The following is a 27,264-nucleotide window of genomic DNA, read 5'->3' as shown; positions in this document are numbered from 1 at the left end:
GCTGATGCCTCAGCTAAATATATGGGCATATGAGTGAGAAATGCACAGACCTGTATATAACAATGATAATTCTGAGCTGTGTATGCAAATGTTGACATATGTATGGCATGACTAAATGTACAGACCATCAAATTATTTTATGATTATTTTACGAATAAAGTATATTTTTGAAATAAAAAAAATATAAATTTTCTTGTTTCCAGCTTTTGGTTGTCTCAGCTAATTTTGTTCAGTTTGTTTCCAACGCTTGGATGTTGCCTGACCTGCTGTGCTTTTCCAGCACTACTCTAACCTTGATTCTAATCTCCAGCATCTACAGTCCTCACTTTCGTTTGGATTTCATGCAACTCCCCAGCTGAAGTTTACTAAATGTCTTATACAACATTTGAGCGAAAGTTAAAAAGAACATTTTGAAGAAGCTCAGAGGATCTGGTAACTTCCAGTGGGAGAAGAGAGAGAGAGAAAAGTTCACATTGCTAGTGCAATTTGATTCTGCTCCTGAAGCCTGGATGTTGGGAAAGGCGATTGAATTTCGAAACGGTTGGTGCGGCACCTTCCAGCGGCGATCCGTAGGAAGGCGGTGGTGGGAGGATTCCCACACGGTCATGACAGGCCGGGCTAGGCCACAGCGGCCTGGGCTGACCATGTCGCTCAGCCAGCAAGTGGCACTGGTCCTGTGTCTCTTTATCGGTGTCTTTCTGGTGATTCCGAGAATGCTGGGGACGCCTCGCAGCGGGAAAGAGGCGGCGGGCCGGGCTCCGTCAGCGGGCCATCGTCCCCCAGGTATTGGCAGGGCGTGGGAGGTGAGGAGTGGGCACTGATCATGGAGGTGGGGTGGCGGGAGGAAGAATGGCACCGACCTCGTCGGGTGGGGGACGTAGGAATCGGCACTGACCGTGGTGGGGAGCCATGATGTGGAGGTGCCGGTGTTGAACTGGGGTGGATAAAGTTAAAAATCTCACAACATCAGGTTATGGTGCGGGAGGTCAGGATGGGCATTGGCGTGTGTATGGAATTGGCACTGACTGTGGCATGGGGAACATGACACTAATAGTGTGATGCAGACACTCAGCAGCCACTGAACACCAGCCTATATTACAGGGAGCACTGACTAAGGTGTAGATGCAATGACTAGAAGTTTGAATGCAGGCACTGAATGAGGTTATCACCCCAAGAGGATTACGGACATTGGGTTTCAGTCTGTGGCTGACCCTTTGTCGATTCTCCTGCTCCTCGGATGCTGCCTGACCTCCTGTGCTTTTCCAGCACTACACTCTCGACTCTGAGCTCCAGCATCTGTAGTCCTCACTTTCTCCCCATAGGCATTGTGTATCCAAAATCGAAAAGTGTGGTGCTAGAAAAGCACAGCAGGTCAGGCAGCTTGCGAAGAGGAGGAGAGTTGACGTTTTGTGCATTAGCCCTTTATTAGGAATGTGGTCGTGAGTAGCCAAGGCCAACATGGGAATACGTCAATGTTTTTCTTCAAATAGTGTCAGGGAATCCTCAATATGTGTAGATGAGGCTACAGGGTTTAATGTTTGATTGGAAATTTAGCAATTGAAAATGTGTTGCTGGTTAAAGCACAGCAGGTCAGGCAGCATCCAAGGAATAGGAAATTCGACGTTTCGGGCATAAGCCCTTCATCAGGAATGAGGAGAGGGTGCCAGGCAGGTTAAGATAAAAGGTAGGGAGGAGGGACTTGGGGGAGGGGCGATGGAGATGTGATAGGTGGAAGGAGGTTAAGGTGAGGGTGATAGGCCGGAGTGGGGTGGGGGCGGAGAGGTCAGGAAGAAGATTGCAGGTTAGGAGGGCGGTGTTGAGTTGAGGGAACCGACTGAAACAAGGTGGGGGGAGGGGAAATGAGGAAACTGGAGAAATCTGAGTTCATCCCTTGTTGTTGGAGGGTTCCCAGGCAGAAGATGAGGCGTTCTTCCTCCAACCGTCGTGTTGTTATGTTTTGCCGGTGGAGGAGTCCAAGGACTTATATGTCCTCGGTGGAGTGGGAGGGAGAGTTAAAGTGTTGAGCCATGGGGTGGTTGGGTTGGTTGGTCCGGGCGTCCCTAAGGTGTTCTCTGAAGCGTTCCGCAAGTAAGCGGCCCGTCTCCCCAATGTAGAGGAGGCCACATCGGGTGCAGCGGATGCAATAGATGATGTGTGTGGAGATACAGGTGAACTTGTGGCGGATATGGAAGGATCCCTTGGGGCCTTGGAGGGAAGTGAGGGAGGAGGTGTGGGCGCAAGTTTTACATTTCCTGCGGTTGCAGGGGAAGGTGCCGGGAGTGGAGGTTGGGTTGGTGGGGGGTGTGGACCTGACGCGGGAGTCACGAAGGGAGTGGTCTTTGCGGAACGCTGATAGGGGAGGGGAGGGTGGTGGGGTCCGTTTGGAGGTGGTGGAAATGACGGCAGATGATACGCTGTATACGGAGGTTGGTGAGGTGGTAGGTGAGAACCAGTGGGGTTCTGTCTTGGTGGCGGTTGGAGGGGCGGGGCTCAAGGGCGGAGGAGCGGGAAGTGGAGGAGATGCGGTGGAGGGCTTCGTCGATCACGTTTGGGGGGAATCTGCGGTCCTTGAAGAAGGAGGCCATCTGGGCGGTGCGGTGTTGGAACTGGTCCTCCTGGGAGCAGATGCGGCGGAGACGAAGGAATTGGAAATATGGGATGGAGTTTTTACAGGGGGCAGGGTGGGAGGAGGTGTAGTCCAGATAGCTGTGGGAGTCATTCGGTTTATAGTAGATGTCTGTGTTGAGTCGGTCGCCTGAGATAGAAATGGAAAGGTCTAGGAAGGGGAGGGAGGAGTCTGAGACAGTCCAGGTGAATTTGAGGTCGGGATGGAAGGTGTTAGTAAAGTTGATGAACTGTTCAACCTCCTCGTGGGAGCACGAGGCAGCGCCGATACAGTCATCGATGTAGCGGAGGAAAAGGTGGAGGGTGGTGCCAGTGTAGTTGCGGAAGATGGACTGTTCCACATATCCTACGAAGAGACAGGCATAGCTGGGGCCCATGTTCCAGATAGCTGTGGGAGTCAGTCGGTTTATAGTACCACCACCAGGGATATATTTCCCTCCCCTCCCTTATCAGCGTTCCGCAAAGACCACTCCCTTCTTGACTCCCTTGTCAGGTCCACACCCCCCACCAACCCAACCTCCACTCCCGGCACCTTCCCCTGCAACCGCAGGAAATGTAAAACTTGCGCCCACACCTCCTCCCTCACTTCCCTCCAAGGCCCCAAGGGATCCTTCCATATCCGCCACAAGTTCACCTGTACCTCCACATACATCATCTATTGCATCCGCTGCACCCGATGTGGCCTCCTCTACATTGGGGAGACGGGCCGCTTACTTGCGGAACGCTTCAGAGAACACCTTAGGGACGCCCGGACCAACCAACCCAACCACCCCGTGGCTCAACACTTTAACTCTCCCTCCCACTCCACCGGGACATGCAGGTCCTTGGACTCCTCCACCGGCAAAACATAACAACACGACGGTTGGAGGAAGAACGCCTCATCTTCCGCCTGGGAACCCTCCAACCACAAGGAATGAACTCAGATTTCTCCAGTTTCCTCATTTCCCCTCCCCCCCACCTTGTTTCAGTCGGTTCCCTCAACTCAGCACCGCCCTCCTAACCTGCAATCTTCTTCCTGACCTCTCCGCCCCCACCCCACTCCGGCCTATCACCCTCACCTTGACCACCTCCCACCTATCACATCTCCATCGCCCCTCCCCCAAGTCCCTCCTCCCTACCTTTTATCTTAACCTGCCTGGCACCCTCTCCTCATTCCTGATGAAGGGCTTATGCCCGAAACGTCGAATTTCCTATTCCTTGGATGCTGCCTGACCTGCTGTGCTTTAACCAGCAACACATTTTCAACTGTGATCTCCAGCATCTGCAGACCTCATTTTGTACCTGGAAATTTGGCAACTCTGCCATTAAAATATTAATCAGTGTTGCATTGACATACTCTTATGCCCGAAACGTTGAGTCTCCTCCTTGGACCCTGCCTGACCTGCTGTGCTTTTCCAGCACCACACTCTCGACTCTAATCTCCAGCAACTGCAGTCCTCACTTTCACCTTGTATTTAGTTTAGACTGGCTCTTTAAGTTCAGAAAGAGGGGATCTCCTTGGACCTGTACTGGAATAGTAAATTCTGTAGTTTCTATTTATTGGTTTCTTTTGATGCAACACGTCATTTTCAAAATCTCTAGTAATGCCCAACTATTTGTACTTGAGCACAATTTTGTTCCGCTTAACTAAACCTAATGGAACCTTGGTGATGTGATGTTGGCCTGTATTGGTTACAGTAATTACACTTTATTCAGCTCAGGTCACACTTACAGTATCTGCGTGATGGTTTTTCAAGAAATAACGTTGGTGCCTGAGTAAAAGTTGGATTATATAGAATTGCACTCTGTGACTGTAAACCCTGGCCTGAGTTCTGGTGTTTCCTGAATTCTGCCTGAAATCTTCTCACATCCTGTCAATTTGAATACCTTATAATTCAAAACTACTGAACCTCATAAATCAGTCACTAGCTTACACTCATCATCTTTTTGTCCAAATTAAACAAATTCATTGTACACAATGTTCTGTTAGCCTGGCTTTTGATCTTCTGCCTCCCTGACGTCATTTGCTTTTACTGTTGCAGCTGTTTACTTCTTGCAATATAGCCTTGTGGATTATGATATCTCTAAGAGGCATATCCAAGTACTTCTGATTTTAGTGAAGCATACACACCAGCATTCACTGATGACCTATGTAATCTAAAGTTATCAGTGCAGCTTTGGCAATACTAAGTAATGTGTCTTCAAACTGAAATAAATAAGAAAATTGATAACATTACTGTTGAAGGCTTCCTGCTTATCCCACGTTCCCTTGGAAATTTGGCTGCCTGTATGTTCTGGCCTTATTTTTCTTCACTCTTGGAATGAGAGTGTCACCAGTTAGCTTCTAACTTGCATTTACATTCCATACCACAATGTAGCATAGGTGTCACTGGCAAGGTCAACATTGCACTGATCCTGAGTTAATTTTGAACTGATTGATTGATTAGCATTTCAGAGGGCAGTTCAGGGTTAAGCACATTGCTGTGGAATCAAATACAGATTTCCTCTCCTTTAAAGCAAAGATAAATTTGTTGAACAATAAAGAAAATAAGGGTTTTTGTGAGTGAGTGGGTAGGTGGAGCTGAGTCTATAAGAAGATTCAGTTGTGATCTTGTTGAATAACAGAGCAGGCTCGAGGGACCACATTTCCTACTTCTACTTCATATGTGTGAATCAAATAGATTTTTTTTATGATAGCAGACAATAGTTACATGTCAAGCTATCTTGAATTCAAATTTCCCAACCTGCTTTGATGGGATTTGAACCCATGTGTCCAGAACATTAGCCTGGGTTTTGGATTACTAGTCCAGTGATATAACCACTACACACCACCTTATAGCCACAGTGTTTGTATATCTGGTCCAGTTCAGTTTCTGGTCAATAGTAACTCCCAGGATTTTGATTTAAGATGTGTATGTGTGTGTCTGTACATGCATGTGTGTCACTGCCTGACGTGTGAGAAGAAAATGTGATTGCCATGTATTGGCCGAGGTCAGGACTTCTAATCTATCTGGTAGCTGATTTGTAACATGAATGAACCAGGCTCACTTTAGTTTTCTTGAAATTGCTTTGCGTCATAGCAGATCGAATACAATGTAGGAAAATGTGAGGTTATGCACTTTGGCCAAAAGAATAGAGAAGCTGAATATTGTTTAAATGGAGAAAGACTGTTGTTATGGTTCTGTTTGCTGAGCTGGGAACTTGTGTTGCAGACATTTCGTCCCCTGTCTAGGTGATATCCTCAGTGCTTGGGAGCCTCCTGTGAAGCGCTTCTGTGATCTTTCCTCCGGCATTTGTAGTGGTTTAAATCTGCCGCTTCCGGTTGTCCGTTCCAGCTGTCCGCTGCACTGGTCGGTATATTGGGTCCAGGTCGATGTGCTTAATGATTGAATCTGTGGATGAGTGCCAAATCTCTAGGAATTCCCTGGCTGTTCTCTGTTTGGCTTGTCCTATAATAATAGTGTTGTCCCAGTCAAACTCATGTTGCTTATCATCTGCGTGTGTGGCTACTAAGGATAGCTGGTCATGTTGTTTCGTGGCTCATTGGTGTTCATGGATGGAGATCGTTAGCTGTCTTCCTGTTTGTCCTATGTAAGACTTCAGAACCTACAGAACAGAGGGACTTGGGAGTCCTCCTTCATGGATCACCAAGGGTTAGCATCCAAGTTTCGCAGGTGAAAGGGAAGGCGAATAGGCTTCCATTGGCCTTTTTTTTCCAAAGGAAATGCATAAAAGTAGGAAGTTTTGCTGAAACTATGTAAAGCACTCGTCAGACTGAAAGATATATCAACGTTGGAGGCAATTCAGGGAAGGTTCACTTGGCATATGAGGTGTGATGGGATTGTCTTATGAGGAGAGATTGAGTAGCTTGGGCGTGTACTCATTGGTTTATTGAAGAATAAGAGATGGCCTTATTGAAATGTACAAGATTCATAAGGGACTTGATAGGATTGATGCAGAAATATTGTCTGCGGAAAGAAACACAATGTCAGACTAAGGGGGTCACACATTTTAAGAGTTGAGGGAAAATTTCTTCTATCAGAGGTAGTGAATCTGTGGAATGTTTTTACCATAGAGCTACAGAAGTTGGGTCAGTAATTATATTCAAGACCAAGTTAATTTTTTAAATCATTAGGGGAATTGAGGGTTATGGGGAAAGGGTAGAAAGGTGGAGTTGAAGGTTGTCATGCCAGCCATGATCTCACTGAATGGCTAAATAGCCTGATTGGGCAACCTTTGCTCCTACATCTGGTATCCCTGTTAACCTTCATTACTTTATAACTATTATCTGCTAGAGCTAGTGGGTTCCTGTGATCACAAAAAGAACAAGGCAACAATAGTTTAAGACATTCTAGCATTTAGACATTGTGATGAAACATTCTTTGTAAGCAATTAGCAGAGAGTGGAGGATTCTCAGTAATCCTTCATTTTATATGATTGCATTTGACTGTTTCATTGTATGATATAGCTTGATACCTGAAGTACAGTATCATATTGAAAGACTTATTTGAATCTTTTCATTTGATGCATATTACAGTTCCTGGAAGACGCCAGCCACTGGTTGCACAATCCCAATCCAATAGTCCCAAAGGACAGCCTAATCTCAGGATGAAAAGTACAAATCAAAAGGAAATGAATAGTGACAAGACTCAGGGCAGAAACAAAGGATTTGTTTTCCAGTTAATGCCACTTTATGCAATAGGAATAAGTGTATATGCAGTTTACAAACTTGTGCAGGTAAGTGCATTACTGTAGTGTACTTTACAAATAGAATAGCAATACACGAATATTTGTGAATGCTGTTCACATCTGACACTGGCAAAATATTGACAGTTTCCTCTTTCTATTTTCTAAGACCAGTATGACAATAATACAGATTAAAAGAGGAGGCTTTGCAACTTATAATATGTCGATCCGTTTGTGTAGGAATTTTCAGTCTGTGAATTTTTTTTCTGATGTTAAAAAATGTATTAATAATTTAATAATGCAGTATTTAAACTTTGCAACCAAATGTATAATTATAGCATACCATAGACATAGGAGCAAAGTAGACTATTCAGCCAGACCTGACCTCTTGTCTTCCTTTTTTTTGTCATTTGTAAACTTGGTTATAGTCCATTGACTTCACTCGTCCAGGACATTAATATATATTATAAATAATTGTAACTTCAGCACTGATCTCTTTGATTGTCCACTAGTTATAGGTTGCCATCCTGAAAATTCCCCCCTTATCCAAACTGTGTCTTCTATTGGCTATCCAATCCTTTGTCTATGAATATACTGCCTCCAACACTATAAGCTGTTATCTTGTTAAGTAGTTTGAGGTGCGGCACCCTATCCAATACCTTCTGGAAATCCAAATATATTAAATCTATTGACTCTGCTTTATTTTTCTTATTACCCATCAAAGAATTCTAATAAATTTGTCAAGCATTATTTTCCCTTCATGAAGCCATTCTGAGTCTGCTTGATCATATTTTGCTTTTGTGAATACTCAGTTTAATCCTTCATAATAAACTAACATTTTCCAATGGCAGATATTAATCTAACTGGCATTTAGTTACCAGTCTTTTGTATCTTTCCCTTTTTAAATAAAGGTGTGACTTAGATTAGATTACTTACAGTGTGGAAACAGGCCCTTCGGCCCACACCGACCCACTGAAGCGCAACCCACCCATACTCCTACATTTACCCCTTACCTAACACTACGGGCAATTTAGCATGGCCAATTCACCTGACCCGCACATCTTTGGACTGTGGGAGGAAACCGGAGCACCCGGAGGAAACCCACGCAGACACGGGGAGAACGTGCAAACTCCACACAGTCAGTCGTCTGAGGTGGGAATTGAACCCAGGTCTATGGCACCATGAGGCAGCAGTGCTAACCACCGTGGCACCCTAGTGTTCCAATCCTTCAATACGTTTCAATAATCTAATGATTTCTCTAAGATTGCTAACAATATATCTCTGTATACTTCTGCTGCTATTTTGGAACACTTCCCATCAAGTCCAGGTGACTTATTGGTCTTGAGCCCAATGATTTCTCAAGCACTCTTTCACTAGTGATCGCTATTGTATTTATTTTCTCTCCTCCTTTTGTCCTTTGATTATTTAGTTATTTAAGAAGCAATTAGTGTCTTCAACTGTGAAGACTGAGAACCCATTTATTTCAACTTCTCTACCATTTCCTGGTTCCCCATTATAATTTAGTCAGCCTCATTCTCTAAGCAGCCATTACCCTTTTGCTTCTCTCTTTCTTTTTGTATATTTAAAGAAGCACTTTCTGTATTGATATTTCTTGCATGTTTATCTTCAGTTTATTTTCTCCCTCTTGTATTCTTGGTTGTCTAGTTTTTTGTTTTTTAAAACTTCTCCAATCCTCTGGATTACCACCAATCTCTGCCACATTTTGTTTTTTCTTTCAACTTGACGCTATCTTTAACTTCTCAGTTAGCTATGCTTAGCATACCCCCTTCCTAGAGTACTTCTCCGTCACTATAATATATCTTTGACCACATCATTAACTATTTTCTTAAATATTTGCTCATGGATTCACAGCTATTTTTGTTGTTAGACCCCTTTTCCCAGTTCTGGCTGTCCAACCTATGTTCACCCTTCAAATTGAATGCTAAGTTCTATCATGCTATAGTCAATATTTCCCGTTGCTTCCATGCAAGAAGTAAAACAGGAAATAATCATGATACCACCAATGTTACAGTCATAGAATTTCTCAATACATTTCTATATTACCATAGTGACTACATTTCAGAAACTGCCATTGGCTGCGAAATGTTCTGAGACATTTGTGCTTGTGAAAGCTGCTGTATAAAGATATTTTTTTAAATGTAGATTGGGTATAGTGAGCTTATTATCAAAATATGTGTGTGACATGAACAGTCACAATTGCTTTTTTGAAGAGTAAGTGACTTCAGGAGAATGCAGATCAATAAATTGAGCATAAGCATAGTGGGATGATAGAAACAGAGTGGTAACAACATAGAATGTTTAATGGGGATGGTTGTGATGTAATACATTTTAAGAAGAAGATATCATTTATGGATATCAAATTTTTAAAGAAAACCAGAGAGATTTAGGTTCAGATATTAGAAAAAGTTAGAGTGGAAATTCAGGTTAATAAAGTATGGGTTTGGTTTTATATGTTTGGGTTTCCAAACATATAAATAGAAAGCAGGAATCATCAGCAGTGCTTTGCCTGGAGGCCCACTGAAGATGTAACCTAGTAGGGTGATAAAACGTTCTGGAAATGAACCTTCCAGCTCAATGAGCAAACCTACATTCTGATAAAGTATATATTATCTTAGCCTCTAATTGTGAGCCACACAGTGTACAAAAACAAAGAAGTAATGCTAATCCTGTGCACACATTAGTTAGTTACTGATAAAATACTGTGTCCAGTATTGGACATTGTACTTTGTAAGGTTGTCAGGTTCATGGAGATGGGAGAAGGTGACCTTAGAGCAGTGTTGATGCATCCCAGTGTGACATCTAATTGTTCCATGTTCCCTGTCCTGTTCCTGATCAGGCACCAAAGTACAACCAAATGCCACTCACCTGGGACTCTGCGCATTGTTTTATGACCAGGAATAGCCCATTCACCCATTTGAGCTTTCTCTGCCGTCATGACTGATCTGTACCTAAACTCCGTACTCTCCCTTTACTCCATGTCTCAGGATGCTATTGTTCAGCAAAAGTGTATCAAACACAGTGCTAAACATCCCTGCCCTGATCAGATGGTGGGACACTTCCTTGAGGTTGTAGTGGCTTGAGGGGCTTGCTTGGACAATTGGACAAATAAGTTGGCGTGAAACTGGAATCATGTGTAAACCATACTTGGTAAGGCTGGCAAGTTCCTTCCATTAAATGCATCAGTAAGCTAGTTTTCTTTTAAAAGACAATCTGACAGCTTGATAGTCACTTTTTTTAAACTGGTGCCAACCTTTTAGCTTTGGATTTTCAAAAACAACTATACACAAGTTGGCAAGTGATATGATCGAATTTGAACTCTTGTTTGCTGCATTGTTATTTCAGGCCTTTGATAACTAGGCTACTTAAACCAACACTCTGCCACCATACTCCAGCAAGTAAAGATGATTATTGTATCTAACTGAAATCCTGCTATCCTTTATTTCAGTGGAATTATTGATTAATAATAGGCTAATGAATTCTGCTGAAATGGTGTGGGCAAGGGTTGGCCAAATTATCTCAAATATTGGACATTAAAATATCTTCCACAGTACAAGAAGAAAATAAGGACCTGCATTTGTACAATATCTTTCACCTTTCAAAGTCCTTTACAGCCAGTTAATTTCTTTCTAAAGTTAGAAGCAGCTATACAAACATGAATTAAAAGTAGTGTGGGCCGTTCAGCCCCTTAAGTCTGCTCTACTATAAGTTATGGTCATGGCTGATCAGATTGTGACCTCAACTCCACTTTCCTGTCCACCATCTAACTTTTGACTGGCTTGTCAATTAAGAATCTATCAAACTCAATAATCCAACTTCCATTTCATCCTGGAAAACAGAATTCCATAGATTAATGATTCGCTGAGGGAACGAAAATTGCCCCATCTGTGTTAATTGGAAGACCCCTTACATTTAAACTGAACCCCTAGTTCTGGATTCTGCATTTTCTTGGCACCACCTTATGAAATCCCCTCAGGATCTTGTATGTTTCAATAAAATTACCACACATTCTCCTAAACGCCAACAAATACAGGCTCAAGCGTTCAGCCTTTTCTTTTAAGACATATAAGCTTCATCCCAGATTCCAGCTGAGGGAAATTTCTCTGAATCACATCTATTGCAATTATAGCCTTCCTTTTAAGTAAGGAGATCAAAACTGTACACAGTACTCAAGATATGGTCTCACCAATTCCCAATATAACTTGTCAACTTGTGTGAGGCAAGGTTCCACAAACTGCAATGAGATGAATAATAAAACAAAGAACTGTGGATGCTGGAGATAGGAAACACATATAAACAGAAATTCCTGGAGAATCTCAGCAGCTCCTGTAGTATCATTGGAGAGAAAGCAGAATTAATGCTTTGAGTCTAGTGACCCTCATTCTGAACCCTCCTTCAGTAAGATGAGTGATAAGTTTCAATGTTGTTACTTGAGAGCTAATTGTTTCCTGGCTGTTCTTCAAATAATGCCATTAGAGCTCTTAATACTAAACTGAGTAAGGCTTTACTTTCATATCTCATTGAGAGAGTTATACTGAATCATCAACCCAGATTGTGGAGTCTTATTCTGTATAGCCTGCTTCCATTAATGGAATCTAACATTTATTGCTTCCAAAATTTAAATACTTTGGCCTGACCTAGATGAAATAAAAGCTTGCACTTTTGTATAGGTTTTATAGAGCTTACTGCAATACCTGTAATTGTTTGAAATATCTTTCCTGGCTTTCTAGATAAAATACAATGAAAATGAAAAAGTAAGCAAAGAGAAAAACAAGGAGATTGACAAAAAGAGGAAAAATACAGGTAATACATTTAATAACACAGTAAATTGTGTGGAAAATGAAACCTTTCTGCAATGACTACTAATGCAGTTTGTGATTTATAGTTTGATTCTGCTGAAATGCATACCATTGGTTTTGTAATGTCATTGTATGTTGGTGACTGTGTCCTTTCTTCCCTTAAACCTAATTTGTCTGTTTCTCATTCTCCTAACTCTCCTGTACTTACTAAATTGCATTGGTTCCTGGTTAAGGTATGTCTTGATTTTGGAAATCTCATCTTTGTTTTCATATCTCTCCATACTTTTGACCTTGATAATTCTGTGGTCCCCTTCAACCATCTAAGATATCTGCACTTCTCTAATTCTGGGGTTTGAGCAACACTGATTCTGGGATCTTGAGCAGCATTTCTAGTTGAGCCTTCAGTTCAGTTCTGCCTAATCTCTAAAGTCTGAAATACCTTACCTGGATTTGAGCTATAGCAAGAGGCTGAATAGGCCGAGGCTGTTTTCCCTAGACTGTCGAAGGCTGAGGCATGACCTTTATAAAGGTTTATAAAATCATGAGGGGCATTATAAGGCAAGGTCTTTTCCCTGGGTTGGGGGAATCTAGAACTAGAGAGCATAGGTTTAGTGTGAGAGGGGAAAAATTTAAAAGGGACTCTGGCAACTTGTTCACACAGAGGGGTGTATGGAATAAGCTGCCAGAGAAAGTAGTGGAGGCTGGTACAATTAAGCATTTAAAAGGCATCTTGATGGGTGTATGAATAAGAAGGGTTTGGAGGGATATGGGCCAAGTGCTGGCAAATGAGACTAAATTAGGTTAGGATATCTGTTAGCATGGACGGGTTACACCAAAGGGTCTGTTTCCAAGCTGTACAACACTAAGACTCAATACCTCTGTCTCTCTATCTTGCTTTCTTCCTTTAAAAAACACTCCTTCTAACATACTTCTGCTCAAACGTTTGATAATCCTACCTACTTTGTCTTTATGTATCTGGGTGTTATATTTTTTGTTCCTCTTGTGAAACCATGTGAGATGTTTTATTAGGTTAAAGTTGCTGTATTAGTTTTGGTGCTATTGCACATATAATATCATACAATTGTAATGAAGTCAGATAATCTGTTTGGATTCTTCAGTGCTTGTCTTAATTTGTAATAATTATTAGCTACCCTACAGCAAAAAGGGTATGGAGTAAGTTAATGATTGTGCCACATAAAGGTACACAGGAACACCTGTGCCGCCTGAGTTACCCTCTGGGTCACATTCAGACATATATTGATGTTTCTTTGTAGTTTGGTCACAATGCTAGAGCTCTCGATCTAACTGCGTAGATTGCAGGGCTTCAGGGAAGTCATCACCATGTTGTGGAGGGCAGCTAGGGATGTGCTGTTACCAGTACCTGCATCCTGAGAATGAATTATACAAAAGGCTTTCAGAGGCCGAGAATGGAAATCTCTCCATTCTGTACTGAAATGTCACCCTACATAGTTCATTCAAGTCTGAATTGGGGCTTTTTAAAATTTATTCATTTTGTGGAGAAGGTAGGAGTGAGCTGCCTTCTTGAGCCACTGTGGTCCACCTTCTGTGGGTTGACCCACAATGCCATTAGGAAGGGGATTCCAGAAGTTTGACAGTAAAGGTATGGAAATATATTTCCAAGTTAGGATGGTGAGTGGATTGAAGTGTAACTTGAAGGTGGTGATGTTTCACTTATCTGCTGCCCTTGTCCTTCTAGATGGAAGAGGTCATGGGTTTGGAAGGTGCTGTCTGAGGATCTTTGATTAATTTTTGCAGTGCATCTTGTAGAAAGTACACACTGCTGCTACTGAACGTTGGTAGTGGAGGGAGTAGATGCTTGCAGATGTAATGCCAATCAAGTAGACTGCTTTGTCCTGGATGGTGTCAAACTTCTTAAGTGTTGTTGGGGCTGTAGTTATCGAGGCAAGTGGAGAGTACTCCCTCACACTCCTGATTTGTGCCTTATAGGTAATGGACAAGTGTTGGGGAGTCAGGAGGTGAGTTAATCCTCACCTCATACCTGCTCTTGTAGCCGCTGTGTTTATGACGTGAGTCCAGTTGAGTTTCTGGTCAATGATAACCCTCAGGATGTTAATAGTGGAGGATTCAGTGATAGTAACTTACATTGAAAGTCAAGGGACGGTGGTTAGATTGTCTCTTATTGGTGATGGTCATAACCTGGCGTTTATGTGGCGTGAATGTTATTTGCCACTTGTCAGCCCAAGCCTGGATATTGCCCAGAACTTGTTGCATTTGAACACGGACTCCTTCAGTATCTATGGAGTCGGGAATGGTGCTGAACATTGTGCAATCATCAGTAAACATCCCCACTTCTGACTTTGTGCTTGGCCCTGTGGCTTGAATCGAGGCCAGAAAGCTACCAACTGAGCCAAGGTAATGTTAAGATTTAGACTGTAAACTGGTTTAGGTAATGTTTTAGTAACACAAGAAACTTTTGATCTAGAAAATCAGCTTTCTGAACTGGAGATACGTTTGGCACAGACAGAGAGAATGCTGGACTCATTAGTAAAAGAACTAGATCCACTCACCAGCTGGTAAGTGATTTGCTGCCCTTCTGCTGTTTTTTTTAAAATATACTTTGTTTTTTCACACTAGATGTTGGTTTGATTTTCTTAAACATCCTTATTTGACAACCAGTATGTTAACCTACCTCAGCCTCTTGGAGTCTTTCAGTTGACTGTTCCATCTTCCATTGTTGTTTTTTGTGGCTTAGCCCCTTGGCATCTGCTTTCGTGGGTGCTCTCAGTTTCTATTCCTCCTAGTTACCTGTTGCATTTTGTTCTCACCAATCTCCAATGCCTTCCACATCTCTCAACATGTTTTCTTTGTCAGTATCCATTTGTATGTTTGCTGTACCCTACCAAAATTGCAGCTCTACACATATATGTTCGTCTGCTCTGCTGTTGTAAATTTGGACTATTGTTCTTTTCCCTATCTTCTCACACCACTTAGAGCCCCCCCACCCCCCAACCCAAAATGTGTTGTTTGCAAACAACTCCCATGGATGTCTCCTGGAGTTCTCTTACTTCATTTGTTTCTGCTTTGAAGAGTCTCTTTCTTGATTTTCAATTTGTTTTTGTTTCTATTTTCTCCACTTACCACCTTCCAATAAACTGCTGCCATGTTAAGAAGGCTGTACAGTTGGTGTCATAGGGCTCTTGTGGTGCAGTGGTAGTGTCGCTATTGCTGTACCAGAAGGTCCGGGTTTGAGTGCCACCTGTTGCAGAGTTGTTATAATGTGTCTCAACCGGTTTAATTTAAAAATATCTACAGTTGCTGTCATCACAACTAGAAACAACTGGCCAAAGTCAATGATTCATATGGAACCTGCTCATTGTGGAGAATGAAGAAGGGGTTCTCTAGGATTTCCATCATGTGCGCAATCCAATTAAATAGCTACCCAATTAATTTACATTTAACGGATTCACATTATGTTCTTCAAATTCCACTTTCTGACTTTATTTTTGTAAATTAAAATAAATAACAAGTTGCGTGTTGACTAAATACTGCTCTGGCTATTGAATAAGTTACATTTTATGCTCTGTGCATTGTACCTCTAGTTATTGGGAACATAGCACAGTACAGGATCGGAAAAGACTCTGCAGTCCTCCTGGCAGGTCCCACAGATAGTTATTAGGTAGGAAATTCTTAGTACTAAAACTGCTGTAAACTATCCACTTCGGGTTAGTATTAATCTCTAATTCTATAATCTATAATTCCATGTATGGATATCCTTTTTGTAAGCTGCTCTTGCCATCTTCTATCAGCCAGTTTTTTGTGAGCAGAGAGGATCACAATTTTATCCTGCTTTAAAATCTGCTTGTATAATAAGAATTTTGAAGACGTGGTATCATTTCTAACTTGGCCTCAATACCAGATCACTGAGATAGTTTAAATAGTTTATCTTCTGAATGGATTGATGTTTGTTAGCTTGAATTGGATATCTGTTGGAACTTGATACTAGGAGCTCCGATAAAAGAAAGAGTTGGGCAGCTGGGAACAGATGTAAATTATGGGTCTTTAGTGTAAATGGAGATTATCATAAATAACTTAACAACTTTCATACCTCCAACTGAATCTGTGTGTGAACCTATATGAACATATTCAATGTGTGCACCAGGCATATGAAAAGCACCTGGACTAGTACAGTGAACAAATATTACTATTTTTAATATTGTAACAAATTAAAATCATACTGATCCAGTGTTTGCTTAATGCAAAAGTGATGCAGGCATAAATCCTGTGAGCATTATAAAATTTATCCTCTCCTGTATATTACAAGAGTCAGTTGTGAGTGAGCAACAGAAATTTGGGACAGGTGAGGAGAAAGCACATGATAGTGTATGAAGACGACAAGTTGGAATGAGTAGTGGGGATGAGGAGAATGCAAGAGATCTAAGAGTTGAAATGAAACAGTGGTGGGGGGCAAGCAATAAAGTTGGGCTCGAGTGGATTTGACAGGCAATATGTTGGCAGCTTAGTTGCAGTTAAGGCAGGTAAAGGTATTGAAGACCAGGATTGTCTTTTCATTGTTGGTCTATGTCCTTTTACATGAAAATACAAAGGAAAGTTCAAATTGACATTTCACTGTTGCCTTTGTTGTGAATTTACTTAAGCCAAAGTAACAAAACTTTACCCTTTCTGTTTGGAACTAAGCTTACTGCAGGTAGAGATAAGAGCCAGTTGCTGTTTATTTGCAATGCCAATGCAGGACTATTATAATGAGCAGGTCATGCAGCATCTGAGCAGCAGGGGAATCGACATTTCGGGCAGGAACCCTTCAGTAAACGTTGATTCTCCTGCTCCCTGGATGCTGCTTGACCTGCCGTGCTTTTCCAGCACCAGACACTCTCGACTCTGATCTCCAGCATCTGCAGTTCTCACTTTCTCCTATTATAATGAGCAGCTAGTCTTAAATTATCATAAATTATTCAATTTTATGAATTATATTTAATATATTTATCTTGCAATAAGTTTTTGTTTAGAATTAACTGCTCCGACTTATTGCAGAAGATGCATATAGTTACAAATTTTGTTTGACCCACAATGAAGGATTGGAAACAATTCTTATAGTCTGGATTTAAATATTAATTTGTATTCGTGAACGATTGAACTGTTGCTTTCAAAAAGATTGCAGTACAGTCAGTTCTGCTGTAACACGGTAGTTCCATTCTTGTGCAATCCTGTTTTAAGAAAATTGTACAATAGCAGCATGATTTAAACTAATTGGGCCGGAATCACGTTATAACCAATATACGCTTTAAAACTTCGTACTTTAGAAACAGTGTCCCCAATTCGTCAATCGTGTTATGGCAAATTCATGTTAACAAAATGCGTGTTATAGCAGAACAAACTGTACTTTAAACACTAATTCTTGGCAATCCTTATTTTTGCAATTGAGTGCAACTTGAGAAATTGCAACTTGTATAGTGCTTAATTTGCAAAACAGGCGAAACAATGCTGAAGTGCTGTGCTGTCTAATACCTTGGACCCTGCTTAACTTCAGACTTTATTGCTTTACATTCAATTTAGTGTTGATGCTGTGGCCTCTGAGCAGAAGAATGAAATTATGACACAGCTTCAGCAATTAAGGCAGCTGATGAAAGAGAGACAGGCACCCAATATTGATGGTAAGATATTTGGTGATTCCATGTAAAGCACTGAGGTTTGTCCACTGTGTGCAGGAGAGTTTTCTGACAGTGTGTAGACAGGCCAACAAGGGGAGAGGCCACACCAAAGTTGGCCTGGCCAGGTGTTCGATGTGGAGGTAGGTGAGTACTTTGGTGATAGCGACCCACAATTCACTTTACTTTAGCGATGGAAAGGGCTAGATATACACCGGAGAGCAAGAGATACAGCTGGGGGAAAGGCAATTATGATGCGATTAGACACGATTTAGGATGCATAGGATGGGCACAATATAAATTTGGAACTTATTCAAGGATCAGTTATTGTGTGTCCTCGATAAGTATGTATCTGTCAGACGGGGAGGATGTTGTCGAGCGCAGGAGTTGTGGTTTACTAAGGAAGTTGAATCTCTTGTCAAGAGGAAGACGGTGGCTTAGGTTAGGATGAGATGTGAAGGCTCAGTGATGGTGATGGAGAGTTATAAAGTAGCCAGGAAAGACCAAAAGAAAGAGCTAAGACGAGCATGGAGGGGACATGAGAATTTGTTGGCGGCTAGGATCGGGGAAAACCCTAAAACTTTCTCTAGGTATATAAGGGATAAAAGAATGACTGGAGTAAGATTAGGGCCAATCAAGGACAGTAGTTGGAAGTTGTGCTTGGAGTCAGAGGAGATAGGGGAAGCACTAAATATTTTTCATCAGTTTTCACACTGGAAAAAGACAATGTTGGCGAGGAGAATACTGAGAAACAGACTACTAGATTAGATGGGATTGAGGATTCGCTTGTCTGTGTTGAGTCGGTCACCCGAGATAGAAATGGAAAGGTCTAGGAAGGGGAGGGAAGAGTCTGAGACAGTCCAGCTAAATTTGAGGTCGGGATGGAAGGTGTTAGTAAAGTTGATGAACTGTTCAACCTCCTTGTGGGAGCACGAGGCAGCGCCGATACAGTCATTGATGTAGCTGAGGAAAAGGTGGGGGGTGGTGCCAGTGTAGTTGCGGAAGATGGACTGTTCCACATATCCTACGAAGAGACAGGCATAGCTGGGGCCCATGCGGGTGCCCATGGCAACTCCTTTGACCCCACCACCAGGGATATATTTCCCTCCCCTCCCCTATCAGCGTTCCGCAAAGACCACTCCCTTCGTGACTCCCTCGTCAGGTCCACACCCCCCACCAACCCAACCTCCACTCCCGGCACCTTCCCCTGCAACCGCAGGAAATGTAAAACTTGCACCCACACCTCCTCCCTCACTTCCTTCCAAAGGCCCCAAGGGATCCTTCCATATCCGCCACAAGTTCACCTGTACCTCCACACACATCATCTATTGCATCCGCTGCACCCGATGTGGCCTCCTCTATATTGGGGAGACGGGCCGCTTACTTGCGGAACGCTTCAGAGAACACCTCTGGGACGCCCGGACCAACCAACCCAACCACCCCGTGGCTCAACACTTTAACTCTCCCTCCCACTCCACCGAGGACATGCAGGTCCTTGGACTCCTCCACCGGCAGAACATAACAACATGACGGCTGGAGGAGCGCCTCATCTTCCGCCTGGGAACCCTCCAACCACAAGGAATGAACTCAGATTTCTCCAGTTTCCTCATTTCCCCTCCCCCCCCCACCTTGTCTCAGTCGGTTCCCTCAACTCAGCACCGCCCTCCTAACCTGCAATCTTCTTCCTGACCTCTCCGCCCCCACCCCACTCCGGCCTATCACCTCACCTTGACCTCCTTCCACCTATCACATCTCCATCGCCCCTCCTCCAAGTCCCTCCTCACTACCTTTTATCTTAGCCTGCCTGGCACTCTCTCCTCATTCCTGATGAAGGGCTTATGCCCGAAACGTCGAATTTCCTGTTCCTTGGATGCTGCCTAACCTGCTGTGCTTTAACCAGCAACACATTTTCAGCTAGATGGGATTGAGGTTCACAAGGAGGAGGTGTTAGAAATTCTGGAAAGTATGAAAATAGATAAATCTCCTGGGCTGTATGGGATTTATCCTAGGATTCTCTGAGAAGCAAGGGGGAGATTGCTGAGCCTTTGGCTTTGATCTTTGTCATAACTGTCTATAGGAATAGTATTAGAAGACTGGAGGATAGCAAATGCCCCCTTGTTCAAAAGGGGAGTAGAGGCAACCCTGGTAATTACAGACCAGTGAGCCTTACTTGAGTTGTGAGTAAAGTGTTGGAAAAGGTTATAAGAGGATTTATAATCATCTCTATAGAAACAAGTTGATTAGGGATAGTCAACATGGTTTTATGAAGGATAGGTTGTGCCTCACAAACCTTACTGAGTTCTTTGAGAAGGTGACCAAACAGGTGGATGGGGGTAAAGCCATTGATATGGTGGAAATGGATTTCAGTAAAGCGTTTGATAAGGTTCCTCACTGTAGTAGCACAAAATACGGAGGCATGGGATTAAGGGCGATTTAGCGGTTTGGATCAGAAATTGATTTACTGAAAGAAGGCAGAGGATGGTGGTTGATGAGAAATGTTCATTCTTGAGTTCAGTTACTCGTGGTGTACCAAACAAGGATCTGTTTTGGGTCCACTGCTGTCTGTCATTTTTTTAAAAGACCTGGATGAGGGTGCAGAAGGATGGGTTAGCAAATTTGCAGACAACACTAAAGGCGGTCTAGTTGTGGAGAATGCAGAAGGATGTTGTAGGTTACAGAGGGACATGGATAAGCTGCAGAGCTGTATTGAGAGGTGGCAAGTGGAGTTTAATGCAGAAAAGTGTGAAGTGATTCACTTTGGAAAGAGTAACAGGAGTGCAGAGTATTGGGTGAATGGTAAAAATTTTGAGCACAGAGATCTTGGTGTCCATGTACATGGATCCTCAAAATTGCCACTCAGGTTGATAGGGTTGCTAAGAAGGCATACGGTGTGTTAGCGTTTGTTGGTAGAGGGATCGAGCTTCAGAGAAAAAAGTTGAGAGATGAATTGAGACATATAATCAGAGTTAGATCGAGTGGACAGTGAGAGCCTTTTTCCTAGGATAGAGATGGCTAGCATGAGGGGGCATAGCTTCGATTTGAGGAATGATAGATATAGGACAGATGTCAGAGATAGTTTCTTTACTCAGAGAGTAGTAGGGCCATGGAATGCACTGCCTGCAACTGTTGTAGACTCGCCAACTTTACGGGCATTTAAATTGTCATTGGATAGGCATATGGATGAGAATGGAATAGTGTAGGTCAGATGGGCTTCAGATTGGTTTCACAGGGCGGCACAACATCAAGGGCCAAAGGACCTTTCCTGCGCTGTATTGTTCTAAATTAATTAAAATGAACTAAAGTACATCACTACCTTAGATGTGACAGTGAGCTTCACTTTAATGCCTTGATCATGTTTTAGTTTGTTGGTTTTGCTTTTATATTTCTTCTTGAAACCCACCTCTTTGATCCAGTTTATGATCACCTGTCCTATCTCATTGTTGCCTAGTTTAAAATTCCTGAAGAAGGGCTCATGCCCAAAACATCGATTCTCCTGCTCCTTGGATGCTGCCTGACCTGCTGCGCTTTTCCAGCAACAATTTTCAGCTCTGATCTCCAGCATCTGCAGTCCTCACTTTCTCCTAGTTTAAAATTTCATCTGATATTGCACTTGAAGCACCTTAGTGAAACATTCTATGTCAAAGGCATTACATAAATTCAAGTTGTCCCCCAGAACATGATATTAATCTTTATATTTCTAAATGTGCATATACACAGAAGCTTAAAATATTATTTTGAGACAGTACTTGAGGATTTGAAGAGAACTTGGAAAATAATTTTACATGAAAATGTTTTAGTTTAATATAATTTCAACAAGTATTTCTGTTTAGAATATAATCTGCTTTCTCCCCAATTTAGAAAATGTAACACTCATCACTGAGGATGAAGAACATATCGAGGACATTGAGTCAAAGGCACAAATGTCTGAAGATCTGATCTCTGCAGAGAGTGAAGAAGACATGCTAGATGATGTTGACCCAATAATTGGCAAAGTACCATTATGTGACGAGGTTGAATTGAGTAGCATTTCCACAGCAGACGCTGAGAGTGATTTTGAAGTTGATGCAGATTTGCCAGAAACTCATGAACCCGTAGAGTTAAGAAGGCGCAATAAAATGAATGAGTTTGGGAAATAAATCGCTAATCATCCCTGTATATTCATACTTTATCCATTACTTGATTCACTTTGCTTATTGTGTGGTTTTATAGAAATATTATTTCCATGATACTTGTTACTATTTAAAACAGATTAAAATAGACATTGACCTAATATATTCAAAAGCATTGACACATCAGGAAATTGGTTTTAGTTAGTTAGAATTTACTTGTTCCATATAGTTATAATGACCTTGATTGTTTTTATATAAAAATCTTTGTGAAATTAACATGGAGCATTGCATTATTTGGAATCTTGATCTATCTAAACTCTTGTTCATAAACTGAATGTTTATTTAATTTGTGTGCAAATAATTTTCCTTTCTATCAAATACTGAACTCAACTCTGAAATGTTGTCATACTTTTGTAAGTAAGAGTGTTGTTGTATTTAAGGATATACACATTTGTGTTTTTACTGAAAAATTACACCCAAATTTTAATAAGTCTTAGGGAGGAAAAAAGTGCAAGAAAAAGACTACAAAATGTGTTTTTAGTGCTGATCTTTTAACCTGGTAAACTCAGTCTCAGCCTGCTGCCTTCCAGACAAGCTCTGACTTCACTTGCACTTGCTATCTAGCCTCACACTCTACATCAAAAACTGCTGAAAGTATACCTGCAAAAAGAATGAATAGATTAATTATTTGAATTTGATTCTTCTTCAGAACAGGAGTCAAAATTTAAATTGTTCGGGGTTAACAGACCAGAATCTGCTCCTCAATTCAACAAGATCTCTTACTAAATCATTCTCTTACTAAATCATTCACTTACTAATCATTCACATCAACTTCACCTTCCTGAAATATCACCAGATTTATTCCCCAACAATGCAACACATCTGTTGACCTATGTCTTGAATATACGTCCCATTATCTAAAGAAAGATGTACTAGCATTGAAAACAGTTCAGAGAGCTGACATGGTTGATCCCAGGTGTGAAGATCTTATAAGGACAGGTGGAGTAGGTTGGGCTTATATATATTGGAATTTAGGAGAATGAGGGGAGGCCTTATTGAAATATAAGATTCTTAGGATGCTTGACAGGGTAATTGTAGAAAGGTTGATTTCCCCTTGTAGGAGGGTCTAGGACAAGAGGGCATAATCTGAGTAAGGGGTCACCCATTTAATGCAAAGATGAGGATTTGTTTTTAAATCTGGATTTCTTCACTGCAGTGGGCTGTAGAGGGTGGGTTGTTAATTATATACAAAGCTGAGGTAGACATTATTAATCAACAAGGATATCACGGTTTATAGGGAGAAGGCTGGATAATGGAGTTGAAGGTTATCAGATCATCCATGATTACATTAAATAGAGGAGCAGCCTTGTTGGACCAAATGGACTATTTCTGATCCAACATCTTAGGCTTATCAAATACTTGGGAGAGAATTCCTGTGAAGAGATTTCTCCTCAGTCCTACATTGCTGTTCCTGCATCTGCCTCTTGTTGGTTGCCTGAACAGCATAAGTTAAAAATGACTCCCTTATTGTATTCTTTGAACAAATTTCTCATATCAGTCTTTCGCAATTTGGAGCCAACAGCAACTTCCATTTTTATAATGCCTTTAACATTAATACCTGGAAACTGATGACCACTTCTCCTTAAAAGGAAAAGGGTAGCAGATACATCAGAACACCAACACCACCTGCAAGTTCCTTTTCAAGCCCTCCACCATCCTGACTTGGAAATAAGAACTAGGGGCAGGAGGAGGCTGCCTGGCCCTTCGAGCCTGCTTCACCATCCAGTAAGATCATGGCTGATTTTTTTCTTGAACTCAGATCTACTTACTCGTGTTCTCACCATATACCTTAATTCCTTTATTGTTCAAAAAATGCCTATCTTAGCTTTAAGAATGTTTACTGAAGTAGCGTTAACTACTTCACTGGGCTGTGAATGTCTCCCCAATATAGAGGAGGCCACATCAGGGCAGTGGATGCAATAGATGATGTGTGTGGAGGTGCAGGTGACTTTGTGGTGGATATGGAAGGATCCCTTGGGGCCTTGGAGAGAAGTAAGGGAGGAGGTGTAGGCGCAAGTTTTGCATTTCTTGCTGTTGCAGGGGAAGGTGCCAGGAGTGGAGGTTGGGTTGGTGGGGGGTGTGGACCTGGCGAGGGAGACAGGCCGCCTACTTGCGGAACGTTTCAGCAAACACCTCTGGGACACCCGGACCAACCAACCCAACCACCCCGTGGCTCAATACTTCAACTCCCCCTCCCACTCCACCAAGGACATGCAGGTCCTTGGACTCCTCCATCGCCAGACCATAACAACACGATGGTTGGAGGAAGAGCGCCTCATCTTCTGCCTAGGAACCCTCCGACCACAAGGGATGAACTCAGATTTCTCCAGTTTCCTCATTTTGCCTCCCCCCCCACCTTGTCTCAGTCAAATCCCTCGAACTCAACACCGCCTTCCTAACCTGCAATCTTCTTCCTGACCTCTCTGCCCCCACCCCACTCCGGCCTATCACCCTCACCTTGACCTCCTTCCACCTATTGCATCTCCAACGCCCCTCCCCCAAGTCCCTCCTCCCTACCTTTTATCTTAGCCTGCTGGACACACTTTCCTCATTCCTGAAGAAGGGCTTATGCCCAAAATGTCGATTCTCCAGTTCCTTGGATGCTGCCTGATCTGCTGCGCTTTTCCAACAACACATTTTCAGCTCTGACCTCCAGTATCTGCAGTCCTCACTTTCTCCTTTAGAGGGATATGGGCCAAGTGGTGGCAAATGGGACTAGATTAATTTAGGATATCTTGTTGGCATGGATGAGTTGGACCAAAGGGTCTGTTTCCTTGCTGTACATCTCTATGACAATAACTGTGCCCTTTGGTTTTCAATTCTTTTATGAGGAGAGTGCTGATTCCTTAGTTGTTTGTCATCCAGAAATTTTTGACTCAAGCATCATAACTCAGTTGTCAGAGCACTGGCCTTGTCAATGAGTGATCATGTGTTGGTGCCTTTCTGGATTTATATAACTTCTAATTAAAAATAAATGTATTGGAGGAAAGTGAACATTAGAGCCCCTTGTGGTGATGTGGTAGTGTCCCTGTCACTGGATCAACAGTCTGGGTTCATGTCCAATCTGCTCCAGAGATGCCATTATGTTTAAGCAGGTTATATTATTTTCTTACTATTCAATTAGTACTTTTTGTGAATTGCTCTGTTGCCATTAAGATGAGAAGCTTTGACAAAATGTCTTTTTTTTTCCCCAGGAATGGTCAAGTTCTGTTCTACCAAATTATTATTTATACAACTGAATGTGATTTTTATTTTACGGCAGTCATCCTTTTCTGACTCAACTTACCAGCCACTATCTCCATTAACATAGATCTAATATTCCAGACATTGCAGCAGTTTATTAATACCTTGTAACGAAACTTACGCACAGTGGACGAATTCCTGCTCTAGGAATGTACATTAACCGGAGTCAATCACTGAGGAATGGCAAATGTTGCACAACTGAATGTAATTTTCATATGGTTTAATAATGTGTAGTCTAGGGGCCCTCTTGCTTTACAGTGATATTACTCCTATCCCTGAACCACGAGACCCAGGTTTAAATCCCACTGCCCCAGGGGTGTGTAATAACGACTCGGAACAGATTGTGTGGAAATATAGGTTTATTAAAAAATCCAGCCTTTCGCTACATTGCCTAATAGAGCAGTCATTAGAGAATTTTATGCAAAAAAGAAAGCCATTTAATCTTTGATCCAGCTCTCCAAATAAAATTTTGTTTGCATTCATGAAATGGAAGTAAATATCTAGCCTCTGTCCACTCTCCTGGAACAGCTCCTGACTCCATTCACAGGCAATCAATGCAGCAATTCAGGAGCTTGCACATGCGCGTGCTGGTCCCCGGAAGTGTGGACGGACGCTCGGGCGGTCGTTATGGCAACGCGGGGTGATTGACGGGAGGGAAGCCGCCAGGTGAGCCCTTGGCTAACGACAGGTGAGTGCGAGGGTGGACCAGACCAGACCAGGCCTGGCTCCACTTGACCAGGTAAGCTGGCACATCAGCTTGACCACCAAATTCCCTGAGCAGTTTCAGAGCTTTACGATGTTCGGTTCAATCTTTCAAAAGTCATTTTGTTCTTGCAAGTGAAAAATTCCAGTTAAACCGTTTGGAATGGCTTATTTTTACAGCTTTAAATGGATCTGGAAGTTAAAGGCAAAGGCACAACATCAAGGCACTCGACACGTCAGAAGTCTGCACAGGTAAAAGCCCAGCAGGTGTCTAGATCCGAGTTGTTTCTTTCCGACTCCCCGGAATAAAATATTTCCACATTAAAACTACTGTGGGGTCGCAATTTGTGTGGTCAGAGCTCGAGCTGACAGCTGGACAGTTTCTTGCCCCACTTTCATAAATCGGTGACTGGAAATTTTAAAACAAGCTTCTCGAGAGTACCCAACAGGCCTCTGAAGAGAGAAGCAACAACAATTTGTATTTACTTAGCATCTGGTAAAAAGCTTCACAGGACCATTGCCAGATTTAAAATGGTCACTTGGCCACATCAGGATATTTTGCAACTAAGAACATAAATGACTCTGGCCTAGCAGCATCTGAAAAGAAAGGAACAAAGTTAATGTTTTGAGTCCAATGTAATTCTTTTGGATCTAAAGGGAGATGCAAATATGATGAGCTTAATGTTATTGTAAATGGCAGGAAGGTCAATCAGAATAAATAGGAATTTTTGAGGCAGGAGAGACTAAATAAAGGCAGAGCAAAGAGGAACAGTTATAGTTGTACTGAAGGAGCAAAAATTGATCCAAAGTAAGTATTAATGGCAGAATACATAATGTGGGGAGACAGGAGGTGAGTGGTATTGTCACTGGATTAGTAATTCTGAGACCCAAACTAATATTCTGGGGTCATAGGTTCAAATCCTGCCATGGCATAAAACATATAACAATACAGCGCAGTACAGGCCATTCGGCTCTCGATGTTGTGCTAACCTTTTATCCTACTCAAATCAGACTAACCCATATATACCTTTCATTGTACTATCTTTCATGTGCCTATCCAAGAGTCACTGAAATGTCCCTAATGTATCTGACTCTACTACCATTGCTGGCAGTGCATTCCATGCACTCACCACTCTCTGTGTAAAGAAACTGCCTCTGACATCTCTAAACTTTTCTCCAATCACCTTAAAATTATGCCTCCAAAATTAGGAAAATTTTAATTCAATAACATGTTGGAATTTAAAACCCATGTCAATGGCTATTGTGTCATTTAAAAAAAATCTGGTTGACTAATGTCCTCCAGGGAAAGAAATAGAACCTAGAACTGTACAGCACAAGAATGGGCCCTTCGGCCCATAATGTTGTGCCGAACAGAATGCCAAATTAAACTAATCCCTT

General features: G+C 42.2%; 2 protein-coding genes across 4 annotated transcripts in view; both read left to right on the top strand.

Annotated features, from left to right (window-relative positions):
• Window positions 1-574: 574 nt before the first annotated feature.
• Window positions 575-22,092, top strand: ccdc107 (coiled-coil domain containing 107). Its single transcript, XM_060839257.1, has 6 exons — window positions 575-783; window positions 7,142-7,341; window positions 12,039-12,111; window positions 14,572-14,662; window positions 17,661-17,758; window positions 21,611-22,092. Exons 1-6 carry the CDS (start codon window positions 606-608, stop codon window positions 21,886-21,888), a joined length of 918 nt encoding a protein of 305 aa, XP_060695240.1. The 5' UTR covers window positions 575-605; the 3' UTR covers window positions 21,889-22,092.
• Window positions 22,093-25,813: 3,721 nt separating this feature from the next.
• caps2 (calcyphosine 2) overlaps window positions 25,814-27,264 on the top strand; it is a 47,401-nt gene continuing 45,950 nt past the window's right edge. The window contains exons 1-2 of one of the 3 annotated variants that reach the window (XM_060839690.1): window positions 25,814-25,852; window positions 26,047-26,118. In XM_060839690.1, coding sequence (XP_060695673.1) covers window positions 26,053-26,118 — 66 coding nt within the window. In that variant the 5' untranslated portion in view covers window positions 25,814-25,852; window positions 26,047-26,052. Of the gene's footprint in view, window positions 25,904-26,046; window positions 26,119-27,264 lie in introns of those variants that run through there. The other 2 variants (XM_060839689.1, XM_060839692.1) reach the window with 2 other exon arrangements.

The sequence above is a fragment of the Hemiscyllium ocellatum genome, chromosome 19 (genome assembly GCF_020745735.1).
Source record: "Hemiscyllium ocellatum isolate sHemOce1 chromosome 19, sHemOce1.pat.X.cur, whole genome shotgun sequence".
Classification (NCBI taxonomy): Eukaryota; Metazoa; Chordata; class Chondrichthyes; order Orectolobiformes; family Hemiscylliidae; genus Hemiscyllium; species Hemiscyllium ocellatum.
Note: the sequence above shows the minus strand (reverse complement) of the source record. Positions and strands in the feature narration are given on the sequence as shown.

Coding starts and splice junctions, on each gene's coding strand:
- ccdc107 (XM_060839257.1), top strand. CDS start 606: ATGACAGGCCGGGCTAGGCCACAGCGGCCTGGGCTGACCATGTCGCTC. Junction 14,663..17,660: donor CTAGATCCACTCACCAGCTG/GTAAGTGATTTG, acceptor CATTCAATTTAG/TGTTGATGCTGTGGCCTCTG. Junction 17,759..21,610: donor ACAGGCACCCAATATTGATG/GTAAGATATTTG, acceptor TCCCCAATTTAG/AAAATGTAACACTCATCACT.